This window comes from Marmota marmota, unplaced genomic scaffold (assembly GCF_001458135.2).
Source record: "Marmota marmota marmota unplaced genomic scaffold, marMar, whole genome shotgun sequence".
NCBI lineage: Eukaryota > Metazoa > Chordata > Mammalia > Rodentia > Sciuridae > Marmota > Marmota marmota.
In genome coordinates, this window is record NW_026000068.1 from 21,605,870 (window position 1) to 21,625,776 (window position 19,907).

Genomic DNA, 19,907 nt, shown 5'->3' on the forward strand with positions numbered 1-19,907 from the left:
TCTGAAATGGATCATTATTTTCATTAAAGCCCCGAAACATATTCATTATTTCAAAACTGGAATAGAAAACTGGATTAGGTAAACTTGCTTTAGTAAAGTTAATATCTGTTATACTTTCTACCACCCCACCATCCCCATGATATCTCCCTTTGTTCTTTTTGAAGAATAATTAGAAATACCAATATGACTTGCTCAATAGTTATATGCTAATTAACAGGAAAATGAGAGCTGGTGTTATAGATTTAAATAGCTATTATTCCAATCAAAATCCCAATGGCATTCCTCATAGAAATAGAAAAAGCAATCATGAAATTCATCTGAAAAAATAAGAGACCCAGAATAGCTAAGCAATCCTTAACAGGAAGAGTGAATCAGGTGGCATCACTATACCAGACCTTAAACTATACTACAGAGCAATAGTAACAAAAACAGCATGGTATTGGCACCAAAACAGGTTGGTAGATGAATGGTACAGAATAGAGGACACAGAGAATAACCCACAAAATTACAATTATCTTATATTAGACAAAGCTACCAAAACATGCTTTGGAGAAAAGATAGCCTCTTCAACAAATGGTGCTAGGAAAACTGAAAATCCATATGCAACAAAATGAAATTAAACCCCTATCTCTCACCATGTACAAAATTCAATTCAAAATGTATCAAGGACTTAGGAATACAACCAGAGACCCTGCATCTAATACAAGAAAAAATAGGCCCTAATCTCCATCATGTGGAATTAGGCTCCAACTTCCTTAATGAGACTCCTATAGTGCAAGAATTAAAACCAAGAATCAATAAATGGGATGGACTCAAACTAAAAATTTCCTCTCAGCAAAAGAAGCAATCTGTGAGTTGAACAGAAAGCCTACATCTTGGGAGCAAATTTTCACCCCCCCACACATCAAATAGAGCACTAATCTCTAGGGTATATAAAGAACTCAAAAAGCTAAACACCAAAAAGCAAATAACCCAATCAATAAATGGGCCAAGAACATGAAGAGACACTTCTCAGAATAAGATATAAAATCAATCACAAATATATGAAAAAAATGTTCATCATCTCTAGCAATTAGAGAAATGCAAATAAAAACTACTCTGAGATACCATCTCACTCCAGTCAGAATGGCAGCTATTATGAAGACAAACAACAATAAGTGTTGGAGAAGATGTGGGCAAAAACGCACACTGATACATTGCTGGTGGGACTGCAAATTGGTGCAGCCAATATAAAAAGCAGTATGGAGATTCCTTGGAAATCTGGGAATGGAACTACCATTTGATCCAGCTATCTGTCTCCTCGGACTATACCCAAAGGACTTAAAAATAGCATACTACAGGGACACAGCCACATCAATGTTCACAGCAGCACAATTCACAATGGCTAAACTGTGGAGCCAACCTAGATATTCCTCAGTGGATGAATGGATAAAAAAAAATATGTAGCATATATACACAATGGAATTTTACTCAGCAATAAAAGAGAATAAAATCATGGCATTTGAAGGTAAATGAATGGCACTGGAGAAGATAATGCTAAGTGAAGTTAGCCAATCCCAAAAAAACAAATGCTGAATGTTTTCTCTGATTTAAGGAGGCTGACTCATAGTAGGGTAGGGAGGGAGAGCATGGGAGGAATAGATGAATTCTAGATAGGGAAGAGGGGTGGAAGGGAAAGGGAGGGGGCAGGGGATTAGCAAGGATGGAAGAATGTGATACAAAGTACATGTATGAAGACATGAATTGATGTGAACATACTTTATAAACAAACAGAGGTATGAAAATTGTTCCATATGTGTAATAAGAATTGTGATGCATTCTGCTGTCATGAATTTAATAAAACCAATAAAATAAATAAATAGACAGTTTTGTTATTTTACTGAAAATTAAGAAAATACTACCAGCATTTGATAGCAGTCCAGCATAGAAGCATGAATGAATAAGCTCTGGAAATTGATAAAATTAGAGAATTTTTAAAGCTATGCAGGCTTAAAATATATGTATCTAACTGATTAATATAAAACAGAAATTCTGAGTGTTATTACTTATATTGTAATGAGTGATGTCACAATTATAGTGGTATATTTATCTTCCTTAGATAAGTGAAAACACATTAAAAATTGATAAAAATTTTAAAAAGGATTTTTATATTTTTAATGTTTTTCTTTGTTTTTCAAGTTTTCTACCATCAGTATTAAGCAGACTTAAAATTAATTTATGTCATTCTACGTACTTTATGATCTCAATTACTTAATTATATGTATTCTTTCTTGTTTCTCTTTCTACCTTTATTTCTCTTCCATGCCTCCACATATATGCAAAAAAAAGTCAAACACATCAAAAGTACACCAAAATCTTACAACCTCCAAAAAAGGCAATAAGATTGTTTACTTTTCATCATTTATATTTTCTAAATATTTATGAAAGTACGAATCACTGATACAATGCTGAAAACCCTACTTTGAAAAAAATAAATCCAGAAATTGTTTTAATAAAATAAACAGGAAATATAGTTAAATGTGTGAAATTAAGTAATGAAAGAAGTCAAATAAGCAATATCTTAATAAAAGTCAGCAGTAGGGGCAAAAATTACTATGCTAACCACCTTGCCAGAGAAACTGAAAATACCTTACATATTGCTACACTCAGAAAGAATATAAAAGAGAATATATACAGCATCTTTTCAATATTGCCTGTAGTAATGAAAATCTGTTTTAATTGTTCCTTGGGAATCTGGATATATAAGAAAACTTTTAGTGCTGCTAAGTCAACTTGATTTAAATTATGATCAATACAAGAAACACTCTATTCTTTGTATTTTTAAAAGATTTACATATAAATCCATCTTGTGACACAGAGCATTTCTTTCAGAGTATCATTTCAAAGTCCATTAGGTAAAAGTAATGGACTAAACTTAAGATGATCATAGAATGTGATCTGCCATTGGTTCATTTTGACATTCCATTGGGAATATTAAAGACAAAATTTGTTTTCACAAGTGCAACTCTAGATTTAGCTTCTTGATATCTCTCAACATCTTTTTGAAAAGTAAGCATATCCATAACAAACTTTTCTGCACAATGTTTTCTGTATATTTCTTGAGCCCTAAAAGGAAAAAGAAAAGATTATAAAATGTGATGGTTTTAGGTTATTAAAATAGTAATAATTAGATTGTTACTTAGGTTATTAAAACAGTAACTATTAGATTGTCACTAATGATAATTAGATGGCTTCAAAACAGACATAATCAAATGGGAAAAAGAACTCCTTTTAGAGCTTGGTGCAGTGATGCAAGCCTGTAATCCCAGGGGCTCAGGAAGCTGAGGCAGGAGGATCGAAAATTGAAGGCCAGCCTTAGCAATTTAGGAAGACTCCATCTGAAAATTAAAAATATAAAAGGGCTGGGATGTATAGTTCAGTGGTTAAATTCCAAGTTCTCTCTACCCAAGTTTCTTCATCTTTTACAAAGGGATAATCCAACTCATAGAGATTAGAAGAGGATTAAATGAGTTTTTACATTAAAAATTTATATAAGAATTCCTGACATTTAAAAATTATGCTTTCTGAATGAATAATAGTGGTTTTCATCAGACTAAGAAATGTAGGAAGAGCAAAAAGATGGGAAAATTTAGTTTTGTTTTGTTAACATTGACCTTCAAGAACCTTGCTATCCATGTCATGATTTCCAAGGAGCTGAATATAGAGAAACAATGGATTGTTATAAGAGTATAAGGCAGTAAAATCATTCTTTCGGGGTTTAAAATCCAGCACTGAAACTTAAGGATTGTGTAATTTGAATGAGTTATTTAAACTTTCTGCCTCTTTTCTTCATCTTTTTGAAGTTAGGCAATCCAATTCATATGTTTAGTAAGAAGCAAGTAAACTAATATACATAAAATCCTTAAAGGAGTTCCTGTAATTTAATAATTATTCAATGAAAGGTAGTTGCTACTATTTTGACTCGGGAGTTCAAGTAGTCATATGTAGATGCATAGTAGAGTAAAATTAATGGCTAAAAAAATTTTATGCATAAAATTAAGGGTACTAGTTAAGAAAAATATTAAAATAGCTACCTTAGCAGATAAAAACTATTTGGAAAATGTAAAAACAGAATTTAAAATAATTGAAGAGTGAGAAACACAAAATAATCAACTATTTTTATATATACCATAATCAAACAATTGGAAAATGAAATCAAGAAAAAAACTTCACTTAAAATATGATCAGAAAAACATAAGGTACTTAAACATAAGTTTGATTAAAGTTAGGCAAGACCTATACTTGAAAATAATAAAATATTGCTGAGAGAAATCAAAGAAGACCTAAGTGAATGAAGTGTTATGCCGTGTACAAGAATTGGTATAAGCTGTCAATTCTCTTCCAAATTAATACATAGAGTCAATAAAATTTCAATTTATATGCAAAGATTATTTGGGGTAGAAATGAATTATCATTCAAATTTGTTTTGAATATACATTAGATTTAATTTATTTATTTTTAATGATTAAATTTAATTTTTTTAAATTTGTTAAAAAATTTATAGAAATTCAAAGGTCCTCAGACAATCAAAGCAATCTTATGGAAAGGAGAACAAAGTTGGAATTTCTGTTTTACATCCATAAATAGGTTGACTTATAATAACAATCTTATATTATCTCATAGTTCTCATGAGTCAGAAGTCCAGGCATGGCATGTCTCATTTTTTTCTCATGTTTTTGTTTGTTTGTTTGTTTGTTTGTTTCTCCCTCCATCTTTAAGTTACCAATCTCATGTCAATTCCTTCTCATGTAATCCCTTTGACTTTCTTTTTTGCCCTGAATTTAAAGGCTAATGTAAATACATTGGGTCCACCAGGATAATCCAGTATAATCTATTTAATATGGACTAATTAACATTCTTAATTATATGTGCAGGGTTCCTTTTACTATCACATTTACAGGTGTGGTATCTCAACTTATTCATAGCCCTGGAGATAAGAGCAGGACATCCATCTTCTTGGGGGCCGTAATTCTGATTAATGGAGAGATATTCATTCTATAATTTTACAGATTACTAAGAATATAAGTAGAAAGATTATTAGCTTCTAACAGAAATTGGAAAGCTAATCCTGAAATAGTAGGGAAAAAAGTAGATATATCCATAATATACAGAATTTTATAGATATGGATATACTAAATTGAATGAATTCAAGCTGGAAGGTCTAAATTTTTTTGGAAAATAAATTTCTTTGTGATAAAGTGGCTTGCTGAGAAGTAGATCATAAGTGGTGTTGGACAGAGTGATGGTTTCAAATTGCTCTCATAGCTAGTGGGTAAAGAACAAGCTACTACTGGGGATGTGGCTCAAGCGGTAGCGCACTTGCCTGGCATGCGTGCGGCCCAGGTTTGATCCTCAGAACCACATACAAACAAAGATGTTGTGTCTGCCAAAAAATTAAAAAATAATTATTAAAAAATTCTCTCTCTCTCTCTCTCTCTTAAAAAAAAAGCTACTGAGGGAGCAGCTAAAGTCAGAGGTCATAAAATTAACATTGGCATAAATGTACAGGTCAGTTATTTCCTCTTCCCATTTTGGTCTAACTTCAAGAAATAAAAATAGACAATTGGATTGTTCCCACATAGGAGTTGATGATATATATATATAAAGATAGATAATATTCACACATATATATTTAAAACTATATATTTGAAAATGTGTGTTGTGAAAGTAAAGGAAAAAATTGAAAAGATAGATTTTAGTCAGATAAATAAGTATATCAAAATCTAAAATTTCAGAAGTGGGGCAGTTCCAAATGATGAGAGAGTCTTTTTGTGTCTATAGATATGAGTTTATTAATGTAAAGTACGATAAGGATTGTTGGAATCCAAAATGGTTAACATTAGGTTTGGTAATTTTTGATGTTAGGTAATTGTTGATTTTAGGTAATTTGAAAGTTTACCATGATTTTGGCAGTGGCTGGTTGGAGAAAAGCTTTATGATTCAGGATAAACTTCTTTAATTCACACTTAGGTACTCCGGTGGATATTTTATCAACTTACTAAATTAGAATTTTCTTTTTCCCTGTTGTTTTTTCCCCCTTTATTTCACATTGCAGGATCAAGGAGCTACATTCCTAATAACAACTTCACTAATTATTGAGATTCATTTAGACTTTCTAAGTCAAGTGATTGATACTGATACATTAATGAAGAATCAACAGCAAAAAACTGTATCAGGATTGGAAAACTTCTGATATCTCTAGACAAATTTTATTTTTTATTTTTTTTGTGTCACAGTTCCTTTCTGTTTATTAATACTCAATTTTTGTTTTTTAAGAAAAACAGTAAAACTCAAAATTTGGTGAGTGTTGGGAGGGAGAATACTACTGACATAAACAACACTTTCAAGGATATCTTTTCAGACTTAGAAGATAATTCAGTTAAGATTCATTACAAAGCTCATTTGATTCTGCATCTTTTTTGAATTAAGTATGATTAGATATGCAATTTACTGTGATTAAAAATTAAGCTTATTAAATTTATCCAATGTTAATTTGCACTAGACATATTTTGATATAGCAAACTAGATTTCATTGTATTTTCCAAGATACATTTTTAATACAAATTATAAATTATTTTCAAAAATTACACACACACACACACACACACACACACACCATACATTAAGATAAAAGATTTTAAATTTGGAGAGATAAAAACATAAAATACAACTCTACAAGTTATAATTAGTAAGGCAAATGTTTCTTGTTTATACAAATATAAATAAATTTTGTGTGGCATGAATATTTCCCAGTGGGAATGAATATATATATATATATATATATATATATATATATATATATATATATATATATATATNTGTGCATATATATATTCACATGTGTGTATGTGTAAATAAGAATGCTGATATATATATATATATCAGCATTCTTATTTACACATACACACATGTGAATATATATATGCACACTTCTTGCATTTTCATTTTAACTGGTTGTAACTTTTTACTGTTTCTTCTTCATTATTCTGTTAAATAAATTTTTGCATGTGCTAATTTTATATATGTATGAGTCGTGTTTTTATTCTCTTAAATATATCCTTTGACAACTACTAAAATTTAAATTTGCTATACATAGATTAAAATATTTTGAATCAATATTAATTCTCAGAGCTTCTACAACTCAAAAATTTAAATAAAAATAAAAAAGTCTTTATGGCAAAACAATTTACCTTTTTTTTATTTGTTTGAAACAGATTTGTCAAAAATCTCTTCTGGGATCACCTTCCAATCTATTTCTTGAAAAGAAGGTTTTGTGGTAAAATGCATATTTAAAATGTATTCTGCACCTCAGTTGTCTCTTCTGCTTTTATCTATTCTGAACTTTTCTGCTAATAATGGTCTCCCCTTTTCCTCTGATTTTTCCAAATTCTAATAGATAATCATAATTTCCTCTGCTTTTTGTAAGAATTCAAATATTTGCTTATGTTTGTCACTGAACTCTTAGAGAATTAAGAATATTTTAATTCCTCTTTGTATGGCAGAGCAGAGGAAAATTGAAGTGAACTAACACTGTGAAGTTTAGTTAAAACTTAATTTTGAGGTTTTGATGGGATGTGGGAAATGATACCCAAAATATGGCAGCTTAGCATTCTGAGTATTAAGCTGAAGGAAATTGAAAAAATCGTAGAAGCAGAAAGCTCTCTGTGAAGTTCTCTTGCCCCCTTTCCTTTAAAGAATCTAATGTTCTTTTTTAAAAAAAAAAATATTTTTTACTCTAGTTTATTATATATGAGAGCATAATGTATTACAATTTATATTACACATATACAGCATATTTTTTCATATCTCTGGTTGTGCAAAAAGTATTTAGGACATCTTCAGATGTCCTCTCCTATACCTGGAGGGATGGAACATTACAGCAAGAGGACAAGAATAATCTGAATACACAGGTCTCGCCGAGTTCCCTTCAGTTCATTATTATTTAGGTCATATCCCCTTTTTGTCCAACCACACCTCTGTACAACTGTGCACTCTTCATCAATCCTAGGCATAAAAATACCGTTTTGCTGGGCCTCTGATTCTTCATTTATAGAAGTTTCCATGCCATGTAACTTTTGTTTTAATAAGGTTATTGTGTTTTTCTCTAGGTAACCTGTTCTGTTATACAAGTGTGAGTCCTGAATACTCTGATAGGTAAGGTATAAAATATTCTCTCCTCCAGTTTTCAATATTACTGCCACCTACTTATTATTTACCAGAAATTTTCATTCTGTCTCTTAGTAGTACTTGTATTATTACTTGTATTATTATTTAAATGTAGTAGTCTTGTTGTCTTTTTTGCCTACCAACTATCTAGAGTTTCAGTTTTTTGGGCGAAATGACTTGCCAGTCCCCACACTGTCTGTGATAGGAATCTCTGAGAGCTAAACTTGAATCACTACTTGAGTAATTTGAACTGAAGATAAGAACCTATTGATAGAAATACAATGGGGGATCACTGAGGGAAAGAAAATAAGAGTATATAAATTTATTGCCATGAAATAAGCACTTGTGCTAAGATGGATACCTATTCTAATTGATAGCAAAGCTATTTTCACAGCTTGGTAAATTATATTTTTATAATTTATTTAAAAATTTAGGCTTGGATTTAGCTCAGTGATAAAGTATGCCAGAGGCCCTGGGTTTGATTTCCAGCACTGGTAACAATTCTGATTACATATCTTTATTATATAAACATTTGGAAAATGTATGCATTATTTCTCATCTCAATGGCTTAAGTATTGAGTAAAAATATATAAAAAACACTCAGAGTTCTCAGAGGCAATTATTTGACTTAAATGAAGTAATATACAATCACTGATAATTGGGATTCATACCTATTTGATACTTATTCAATAAGTATTTATTGAATAAATTTTTTAACTAAGCACTGTACCACACACAGAAATGGAAAGATGGGCCAAATTATTTTACAAAGGATTTCCCCAGTTCACTATGATAAAGACTTGCCTATCACAATTGCTAGAATTGACATTTAAATAAAGTGTTATGGAATCACCAAAATATTAAAAGACCAATTTAGACTGGAAAAGTAATTGAAGAGAAGTTAAAATACCATTTTAGTTGGCTGCTATATGGTAGAAAATAAAAGAATGAGGTTTGCCATTGGTTGTGCAGCTCACGTACTATATGATGGAAAATAAAAGGGTGAAACACAGCCACATACAGCTAAGCATCAACTACTTGTGATATTTCCTTAGAGGACAGAGTATAGTTTTCATCCCTGTACAGAAATCACCTCACCAGTAATTTGAAACACCAAAAGCATTCTGATTTTCACAATAACAAAGAGACTTTTTTTTGCATAATAACATATAGTAACACTGTGGGCTTATAGTTCCCCAGTAGGGTCATATTTGAGAGAAAAGGAAATAGTGTGAGAAAAATCATTTGAATAAGAAAGTGCAAAGTTGTGTAGGGAATGGAGAATGAGTTTGTCTAGAGAAAAAAATGTAATTAAGAATAGAGGGTAGACACTCTAGGAGAAAATTTAGTGTGATATGACTAGATTTAAACAGAGCATATTTTTTAAATGCTAAAAAGATTAAATTTCATTATTTGGGCAATTGAAAGCCACAAACTTAAATAGACATAATCAGAACTTTATTTTTAAAATACATTAGAGGCTGAGGGAGGAGGATCAAGAGTTCAAAGCCAGTCTCAACAAGGGAAAGGTGTTAAGCAACTCTGTGAGACCCTGTCTCTAAATAAAATACAAAATAGGACTGGGGATGTGACTCAGTGGTAGAGTTCAATCCCTGGAATCAACACACACACACACACACACACACACACACACACACTCATTATATGTCGGCAGTGAGGTAGACTGATTTATAAGACTAGTTTCTAGCACTGGTCAAGAGGCTGATGAAAATACTATCTATGACAATTATAAATTAAGTAAGTTTTGAAGGCTAGCAAAAATACACAAGTTGAAGAAAAGATGGAGAATGGGAATGGCAATCTCAATTAGAAGAATAATGTGAATTATTAGGGCGATTATGAGATTTGGGAATGAAAAGATCTAGTTGAGACTTCTTTCAGAATAAAAATAATTAAAAAAACATGTTACATGTTGACAGGGAGACTAAGTTGTAAGACTGGTTTTTAGCACTAGTTAAATGCTGTTTATTACACATATTAATTAATCAGATTTTGTTGTCTGAGGTTGAGATAGGGAAAAACAGTTGTTGTATTATCTATTCTATGATAATATAGGAATGCATAATTGTCTTTTTGTTTCCATTTTCCAAAGGAGAATGCTATAAACAAAATACTACTAATCAGAATTCAGCATTTAGTATGTAATATTTATATGTAATTGACTTCAAAGCTTCTGTCATATTAAACCGTACCCACCTATGTTCCTTCATTTGGTTGAGTAAATTCTTTTGGTATTTTTCTTCTTCTATTTTTTTCTGAACACTCAGCCATTTTTGTCTTAGGATAGCATCATTCCTCTTCAGTCTGTCAATTTTAATCATTCCTTTGGTCAGAATAGTACGCTCATTATTTAGGGTTTGAACTATTAAATGTTCTTCAGCCTTTTGGTTTTTTCCTTCTAGAAACAGAGTTCTTCTCTCTTTAACTTTCATAAGGTATTTTAATTTGTCTTGCCAAAGTTGCTGTAAACTTTTCTGAATAGTGTTATGATCTTTTTCAATTAGTTTTTTTATAGCAATTTTTTTCTTATTTATGCTTTCATGAATAGTTAAGCCAACTCTTTTTTTGTCAACTTGTGCCCTGGATACAGCTGTTATTTTTTCTTGATGGAGATCCTGCTTCTTTTGTTCAGCATAATATTTGTCAATATCTTTAAGGGTTTGGAGTTTTATACCGGCTCTCTGTTTTGTAAAAAACTGTCTTAAATTTGTCTCAGGTAGTGTGCCTTTTTTAATTATTGGTTTTGGATGGGTGGTAGGAAATAGATGGGCATGTTCAGGAAAATAATCTTGTTTTTTCTGTTTTAATATTGCATCATATTTCAATAAACCTGAAGTATATAAAGGTAGTTTGGATGCTGATATCCTAAAATTGGTATCCAGTACTTCATCTTCATTTTCATCTCCAGACTCCTTCTGACCTACATCATATAACAGACAAACATATATATTACAACAAAAGTTAAACTTACTTTCTGTTCAAATTGTTTTGAAGGGTATATTAATAAAGTTGATGAGAACATACTATTTACTTCACTAAGAAGCATTTTCCCCAAATTGCTTTCCAATTTTGTGATTTTTGGAGAGAAAAATCACTATTAAAACATTTTAACACAGAAATAAATTGAATCTGATTCCTGTTTTCATTGTTATTTCTCACAATTATTTAACTTGGACTGACTCAGCAACAGCATCTTATCTTATCCTTAGCACTTATAAATAGTATTTTTCAGTTAGTTTGCCGAAAGAAAAACCTTAGACAAATTAAACAGAATTTAAATGAGCAAAAACAGTTTATGAATTGGGCAGGGTCTAGAAGAGTGGAGGTTCTGACAGCACCATTCCAAAACATGAGCAAGGATTATTATAGACACAATGTGGAAGTGACATACACAGAAACAATTTGATGGCTTATAGCTCAATGCTTTGCCTTATTTGGAAATAGTCTGATGAGTTGGTTGCCTATGATTAACTGAAGTTCAGTTGCTATGATTTTCTGTGATTTAGCTATTTGTTACAAAAATATTCTCCAAAGTTAGGCTTTTAGTTTTTTCACATATCAAGTTAACTTGCAGGGTTTTTTTTGTTGTTGTTGTTGTTGTTTTAATATAAGGGATCAAGGTATGGAAGCAGTTTAAAGTTAAACTTAATTGCATTTAACAAACTACTATCGTCTCATATTTTCCAATGATACACACTGTAATTAGTTTTACTTTATTTTTCTTAACTCTGGGGAAAACCAATAGCTACCATTTAAACTGGTTTTTTCCCTCTTTGTATAGACAAAGAAACTAAATTTCTCATCTTGCTTTGCTATTTTGTGTGACTATGAGCTAAGTCTCTTCCAGTGGAATGTGAACAGAAGTGTGATGCATCATTTCTTATCCAAGTCCTTTAAGAAATAAATAAGTCTCCTTTCTTTTCTTTTTTACTTCTGACCACTGCAGACATGAGAGATGGTGGAACCACAATACTGAAGAAACATTGGTCCTAAATCATGTATTGAAAAAATAATTCCAAAAGAAGATTAGCTAATTTGGACTGTTATGGAAACTGAAATAATTAATAATTATGCTTAAAATAAGATATATGTCTGGGTCTATTTGTTACTATACCAATTTAACTAATACAACTTCAATCACATTGTTGCTCACATATCTATTTTTTGACAAGCGTTGATGAATTTAGGATCTAATGGCAAAAAGAAGCATAGAAGTCAAGCTTAAACGATTCACATTTGACTAATTTTCTCTACCTATTGAAATTACATACCTGCCTATTCTATAAGGATTTTTTATTCTCTAATGGAAGATTCACATAATATCATTCTATGTCAAATGGTGAAGATGGAAGTGAAGATGGCCATGAAGAAGGGAAGGATCTGTGGTATAGACAAGTAGTAGGAAGGAAGTGAATATCCAAAGTTTTTATAAAGGCCAAAGGAGAATCTGCATTAGAAAAATAAGCAGTCTATAGCAAAGTAGGAAATAAAGTCTAGAAAGTAAAAGTGGCAGTTTACCAGAATACAAAAAGCAAAGTGTCCAAAAATAGATATTAAAAATTTGGATCTGAAGCAAGACACTGGAAAACAAAGGACAAAAGCCAGTCTCTCATTAGTTGTTTGAATATAATCCCACTATCAGTTTTGAAATTCTATTTTTTTCTCTACATTCCAAAATCTCTGTTTTAAAAAATCACTAATTGCTCTAATATGCATCTTCCTAAAATGAGAAGTTATATCATGACTTATATCTACACAAAGGAAAACAAAACGTTCATGGTTCCTATCCATAAGACATAACATAATGTCATGTTTTAGACTGGGTCATGTATATAGGAAAAAAAACTCAGTTATTCCCTTTTTAAAAAATTTTCCTTATACACACACCACATCTTCCAATGTTTGGGTCTTTACATGTGTTATTTTACATGTTGTCCCTTACATTGTTTTCCCTATTATATGCTCAAATTCTATTCACTCTTAAGGCCTTTGTACATTATCTTTTATATTATTGAAATAAAAATAGATTTTTTTAGAACTTTCATATCAATTACTTCCTTATATACTTTATCAAATTCCACTTATATTAAAGCTCTATGTAGCAGTCCTTAGCTATAATACTAAGCTAGATATAAAACTCCTTAAGAGTAGGAATCCTCTTTGATCCTATAAATGTAGGCCTCCAACCTACTACTTTGCACAGGATTTGTTTTATGGGACAATCAGTTAATTAAACAGTATATGCCTGATAAGTATATTTGTTGGATAGACAATTAAACAAATAGAAGAGTAAATCTGTTGCTCAAGAGTAATATCACTCAAAATGGTTAAAAGCTTTGAATTTGGAGCCAATTTAAACTGAGTTCAAATCCTACTTTTACCACTGTGTGGTCTAGGAAAGTTATTTTATTCTTTGTGTCTGTTTCCTCACTGTAAGACAGATATTATAATACCTGATTAAAGGGTTCTTATAGAGTTAAATGAGTTAATAAAATATAAAATGTCAACAAAGTATGCTACCTAAGTATTAGAATAGTTTCTGACAAAGAAAAAGATATATGGGTTAATTGTTATTATCTTTACCTTTATATTTTGTATGGAAAATAAAGGGCTTATTTTATCTCTTAATTCCATCAATAACATGGTGTTAAAAGAGTCACAGAATTTAGTAATAAATAGAGAAAATAATGAAAAGCACTTTTGTCATACTCCTCAACCTCCAATAGAAAATGAAGAACAAAATATACAGAAGAGCATTCTTGTTAACCATATTTTGTTCCAAGACTTGATAATATTGTTTATTCTTTCTTGTTAAATGTGAACCCACCAATGGAAATACTTTCTTCTTACTATACCAAACTAACAAACATGTCTGTGTGTTCTCTGATAAAATGATCTCTTTAATTAATTAATTAATTAAATTAATTAAGTTAATTAATTAATTAATTGTCCTTAAATGCTCTTATGATAAAATTCAAACTCCTTGCTATTGTCTATAAAGTTCATATGCTTTTGCATTGGTTTAATGAGCAAATATAAACTTCCAACTACTTATGATCACATTTATTATTCTATGCCCAAGACATGAATTAGTTCTGGGGGTAATTACCAGGCAAAATTACTGAGTTTCAGGGCTATAAATAACCAAAAAAAAAAAGTCAATTCCTTTGACTAAAGTTTTAAAAGTGAAAATTTGATATAGCTTAAAAAATTTTATCTAATTTCACTCAAGGTCTTCAAAAAATGAAAATGGTACTGTTTGTCTGGAATATTACAGTCTAATGAAGGAGAAAAAGCTCGTAACTTCAAAGTATTGTGGAAATTTTTAAAAATACAAACATAGAAACCTTGGAGGCATAGAAGAAAGACTATTTCATTTCAGTCAAAATAAATGATTTGGGACAAAAATATTCCAGAGAATGTTGACAAAGATAATTTTACTAAATCTGAATCAGGCCCCTCTGAGTTTTCCTGACTAATTCCTCATCCTGGGGTCTCAGCTAGGTCTGTTCAGTCTAGTTTTAGCAAGAATTCTACTGATTCAGCTTATTCTCATAAAATTCCTTATCCTCCAAACTATATCTTATCCTGGACTGTCTTCAGCATGAATTTTGTGGAATCAATCTAACAACAACAAACAAACAAAAAACCTACTGCATATCCCTGTTATTGGTAGGGCTGTGTACAGAGATATCATACAGAAGAGGAGAGAGATTAGGTTTACCTCTGAATATAACAAGGACAAATAATGATTTATCCATTAATCAGAGTGGGATCAATAGATGACAAATTACTAAGAGAAATCATTAAGTCTAGAAGGATTCTTGTCCAGAAAATTCTTACTACAGACAGGCCAATGTGATAAGATAATGAAGTCAGTGGATTAGGACAGTGGACTCTGTTAGCAAAAGATGAAAATTTGGGGTAAATCAATAGTCAATGTAATGTGCTAGATAAATAAAATATGAAAAAGAAAAAAATATGTAGAATCATTGCCTTAATGTGTAAGTTTCTAAATAAATTACTATTTGCAAAGGAAATTGATGTATGTACACACTTCATTTTGCCATGGGAAGTCTTAACTTATACCTATGACACTGGTGACTTTATTAATAGCAACTGCTATCAGTCTTAGAAGGGGCTAAGTTTGGAAGACAAATCATATAGTCACCTTAGCTACAGGAACACAGATGAATAAATAGAATAAAAATAGAAGAGTAACATCATGTTATTTGTATTATTTTAAGTTAAAGATCCTAATAGAATGTCCAAGACTTGGTAGTTACTTAATAAGAGCATTTTTTTTTCAATTTAAGGTTGGTTCTCAAAGTCTTTATGAAAGTTGAGATTGTGTATGCTTGCTCACCATTGCATGTCAAGTACTTAGAATAACATTGGGTACATGGTAGCCTCTCAATAAATATGAACTTAATTAACTTTTTTTTCTAAAGGCAGCTAGACAAATTCAAATGTAATAGTCACTAGTTCTGAATTGTAATTAGATACTTTTACTTCTTATCCTTGACTCAGGCTTTTCACATTTATTAAAAAAGTCTCATTTGCATCACCATCTAAAATAAAATTATTTATCTTAAAAAATATAAATGTTGTCAATTACTTAGCCCTTACCACTTGGTAAGCACTGAGATAAATTCTTCACATTAATATTACCATTTATTTAAATACTAGTAACTTGTAAAATTAGATATTATTGACCATTTTTAGAAAAAAAAATAGGTTTACCTAAGTCAAACAGCTGTCACACTGGGATAAAATACTAATATTTGGCTAACATGATAAAAAAATTAAACAAAATCCAAGCAAATATTTGAGGATAGTGAAGAATGCACAAGAACAAGTACATGTTAGTGGTCTGCTAAAACAAAATATCTACACTCTTATAACAGAATTCAAAGTATCACAACATAATATTTATGGTGTCCAAAATATAATCCAAAAATATAATATTAATGAAATTACATTATAAAGAAAGGTAAGTGTAGGTGGCTAATTGGCCTACATGTTATCCGATTTCCATATTTTATATGAAATATATAAAACTAACAGTAAGTAGGTTGAAGAAAGTGAAGGATTTATATTGTATATCCTAGAGAAACAAAATATATGATGCAAAGAGCTTCAGTTAAAAATCCAACAGATAAATCAAGGTGCATTTTTAAAAAAAATATTTGAATGAGCTTTAAAACATAGAAAAATAAAGGAAACACAAGGCATTTAACAAAGAAGAAAACAATAAAATGATATACCTATGCTACAATAATCAATATAATTAATCAATAACTAAATGTTAGTAGCCTAAATACTCTTAATTAAAAAAGCAAAGATTATCAGAATGGATTTTAAAGAGTTAAAGAATTTCATCAGAAATCTAAGATAGCTAAGAAAATTTCAAATATTTGGATATTAAACAAAGATTCTAAGTAATCCATGAGTTACACAAGGAAATTTAAAGAAAGAAGAAAACACAAGGAAATTTAAAATTAAATAATAATAAAAATGAAAAACACTGAAATTGGAGGGATGATGCTACAGTAGTACTTGCAGCTTTAAATTCTTATAGAAATCAAATTTCCAAATTCTAACAGGGAATAGAAGGAAAAGTTACGATTCATATCCTACTCCATTTGACCATACTATTAGTTATACTTTTTTGTTTCGATAATCCTAAATTAATATTTTCTCTTTTCACAAACATCTTTCTGTCACTTAAGATATTAGAAACTGAATATCTATGTACCCCTCTCAAATTCATATATTCACATCTTAACCTCCAAGCTGATGGTATTAGGAGATGGGGCTTTTGAGAGATGACTATGTCATGAAAATGGAGGTCTTATAAATGAGAATAATGCTCTTATAAAAGAGGCCCGAGAGAGATTCCTTGCCCCTATCACTGTGTGACCCTAACCCAGAAGGTACAGACTATAAAAGTGGATTCACTGCAATTACCAAATCTGTGGTTCCTTAATCTTGAGCTTATAGTACTATAAGAAATAAATACCTGTTGTTTATATATAGTATTAATTTATAGTATTATGTTATAGCTAATTGAATGAATTAAAAGTTCCAACCTCCAGAGTGGCTAAAAAGTAATTAAGGTTAAGTGATATAACCTTAGGGTATGCCATTGGTTCAGTAGAATTAGTGTTCTTATAAGAAGAAAAAATATAATTCATTTTCTGTTTCTGTGTAAATAGATGGTGATATTCTATAAAACAGATAACACTCAAGGGAAACTGACCATGCTGATATCCTTATCTCAGACTTCCAGACTCCAGAACTGGGACAAAATAAATTTCTGTTGCTTAAACCACCCAGTCTGTGTTGTTTTCTTATGGCAGTTTGAGCACAGATACAAAAGAACTTCACTCTCTTCTAACCTTCTAAGCAGTTTTGAGACTTGTGTACCATGGCACACTAGTATTCTATGAAAGAAGAATGCCCAAAGACTTTGAACACCTTGGTAAGAAATAGGATTGCTGGGCTGGGGATGTGGCTCAAGCAGTAGCGCGCTCACCTGGCATGCACAGTGCTGGGTTCGATCCTCAGCACCACATAAAAATAAAATAAAGATGTTGTATCCACTGAAAACTAATAAATAAATAAATATTTTTTAAATTATCTTTGAAATAAAAAGAAAGAAATAGGATTGCTGTAGCTTCTAAGATCCTATTTGCTATAAGCTTTACCTTTGAACCTCAAGTGGAATCCAGTACACTGTCTTTCATTCAAGATAACAGAAGAGGATGGGGACTCTATCACTTGAAAATGTAGTTAAGCAGTAAGTTACAGTGGGTGTTGCCTACTATAGGCAAGAGACTCATAAAGAAGGTGTTTCAAAAGCATGGCATACTTTCCAAAATATAGCTAATCTTGGGTGGGTACTCCAAAATTCACTATATATATGTATGTATATATATGATATATATATATGTGTGTGTGTGTGTGTGTGTGTAATATTTATATCCATTTTTGTTTGATAAAATTTTTTATTGTAAATAGCTGTGGGATAACTGCTTTTGATACATTTGCATTTTATCATTCTTTTGAAATATAGAATGATATAAATATTCAATTAGATATGAAGTCCCTTCATATTTTCACACATATACAAAATCAATATTACACTTATAGAAAAAGATTATCAACTGTTAAAAATTTCTAAATGATCAAAAAATCGCTTAGAAGTTCAGAAGAGAGAGAAGTTATTTTGTATGTAATTTATTATTGTAGACAATGAAGATTTTATAAAATTAACATTCAAACCTGAAGCACCAGATATTTTTATTGCTAATTAATAAATTACTCTAAACCAAAAAGGCTTTAAATAGTAAAAAATTATTATTTAACAGTTCATTTTTTGGCCAGAATTCAGGAGTAGCTTATCTGGGTAGTTGTGTCTTAGAGTTTTCTATGATTTTGCAATCAAGATGTCAGTCACAGTCACAGTCATCCGAAGGCAAGACTAGAGCTGAAGGATCCCATTCCAAGACGGTTTAGTCACATGACTATTTACAGAAACTTTAAGTTTCTTATTGGCTGTTGATAGGTGGCTTCAGTTCCCTGCCACATGACCCTTTCAAAAGGATTTCTTGAGTGTCCTCATAAGATGGCAGCTCACTTCCTCCAAGACAAGCCCGGAGCAGGACACAATCAATGCTTTTTATGACCTAGTCTTATGAATTACAAATCATTTCTTTTATCATTTTCTGTTATATGTAAGTCAGTATGTCTATCTCATACTCAGAAAGAAGAATTGGACTCCACCTTTTAAAGAGAAATGTTGAAGGTTGTATGGAGATATTTTACATTACTATACCTGATATAAAACCTTTACATTCATGGAAACCAAGTTCAAGCTTGTCAATAAAATAATTGTACTTTATTTAGAAGTTTTATATAAATTCATATTTTCTATTTTATCTAAAATTTATGTTCTATTTTTATTACTATAAGTGAATAATATAGTTAGAATATTAGTGTGTTTATACCTATCTATAGATATCTATCTATATAAAAACATACATATACACTAATTAAAAACTTCCTCAAATTTCCATTCTGGATATTCTGAAAATAATATTATTAATATGTGCCATGAATGAGTAAGTTTGAAGACACTATATCATAGTAGGAAGGAAAAAAAAAACACTCAGTGTTTGTAGAGAACTCTGTTTATATTGTGGGTGCTCATCTTAACTCCCTGAGTAAATTTCAGGTTTGGAAAGATAAAAAATATGTCTTATATGTTTTTATCCTCTACAATCAGAACAATGTTTTGTATTTTTTTTGGTATTTAATTTAAAGTTTCAACTATTTATTAAATGTGAATACTTATACTCAAAATTACAATTTTATTTATTTTAATGTGTATATTTTATACAATATGATGTTTTAATATATAATTACCCAATCCCTTTCTTACAAGACACCTTTTCACCCTGCCTGCACCCATCCAAATTCTTGACAAATTACTGATGTACTTCCCTTCAAATCTGTGGCATTTGCCTTTAGAACTTATTTTACGGGGTTGTAGTTCAGTGGTAAAGACATGCTTAGAACATTTGAGAAGTTTGATTTGATCCTCAGCACCACCTAATAAAATAAACAAATAATATAAAGGTGTTTTGTCCACCTTCAACTGAAAATACTTTTTAAAT

At 30.6% G+C, this 19,907-nt stretch overlaps 1 protein-coding gene across 1 annotated transcript in view; it reads right to left on the bottom strand.

Annotated features, from left to right (window-relative positions):
• Window positions 1-1,855: 1,855 nt before the first annotated feature.
• Lrriq3 (leucine rich repeats and IQ motif containing 3) overlaps window positions 1,856-19,907 on the bottom strand; it is a 177,490-nt gene continuing 159,438 nt past the window's right edge. Inside the window, exons 7-8 of the mRNA XM_015490411.2 lie at window positions 10,423-11,146; window positions 1,856-3,105 (exon numbers count right to left, since the gene is read on the bottom strand). Coding sequence (XP_015345897.1) covers window positions 2,949-3,105; window positions 10,423-11,146 — 881 coding nt within the window. The 3' untranslated portion in view covers window positions 1,856-2,948. The remainder of the gene's footprint in view (window positions 3,106-10,422; window positions 11,147-19,907) is intronic.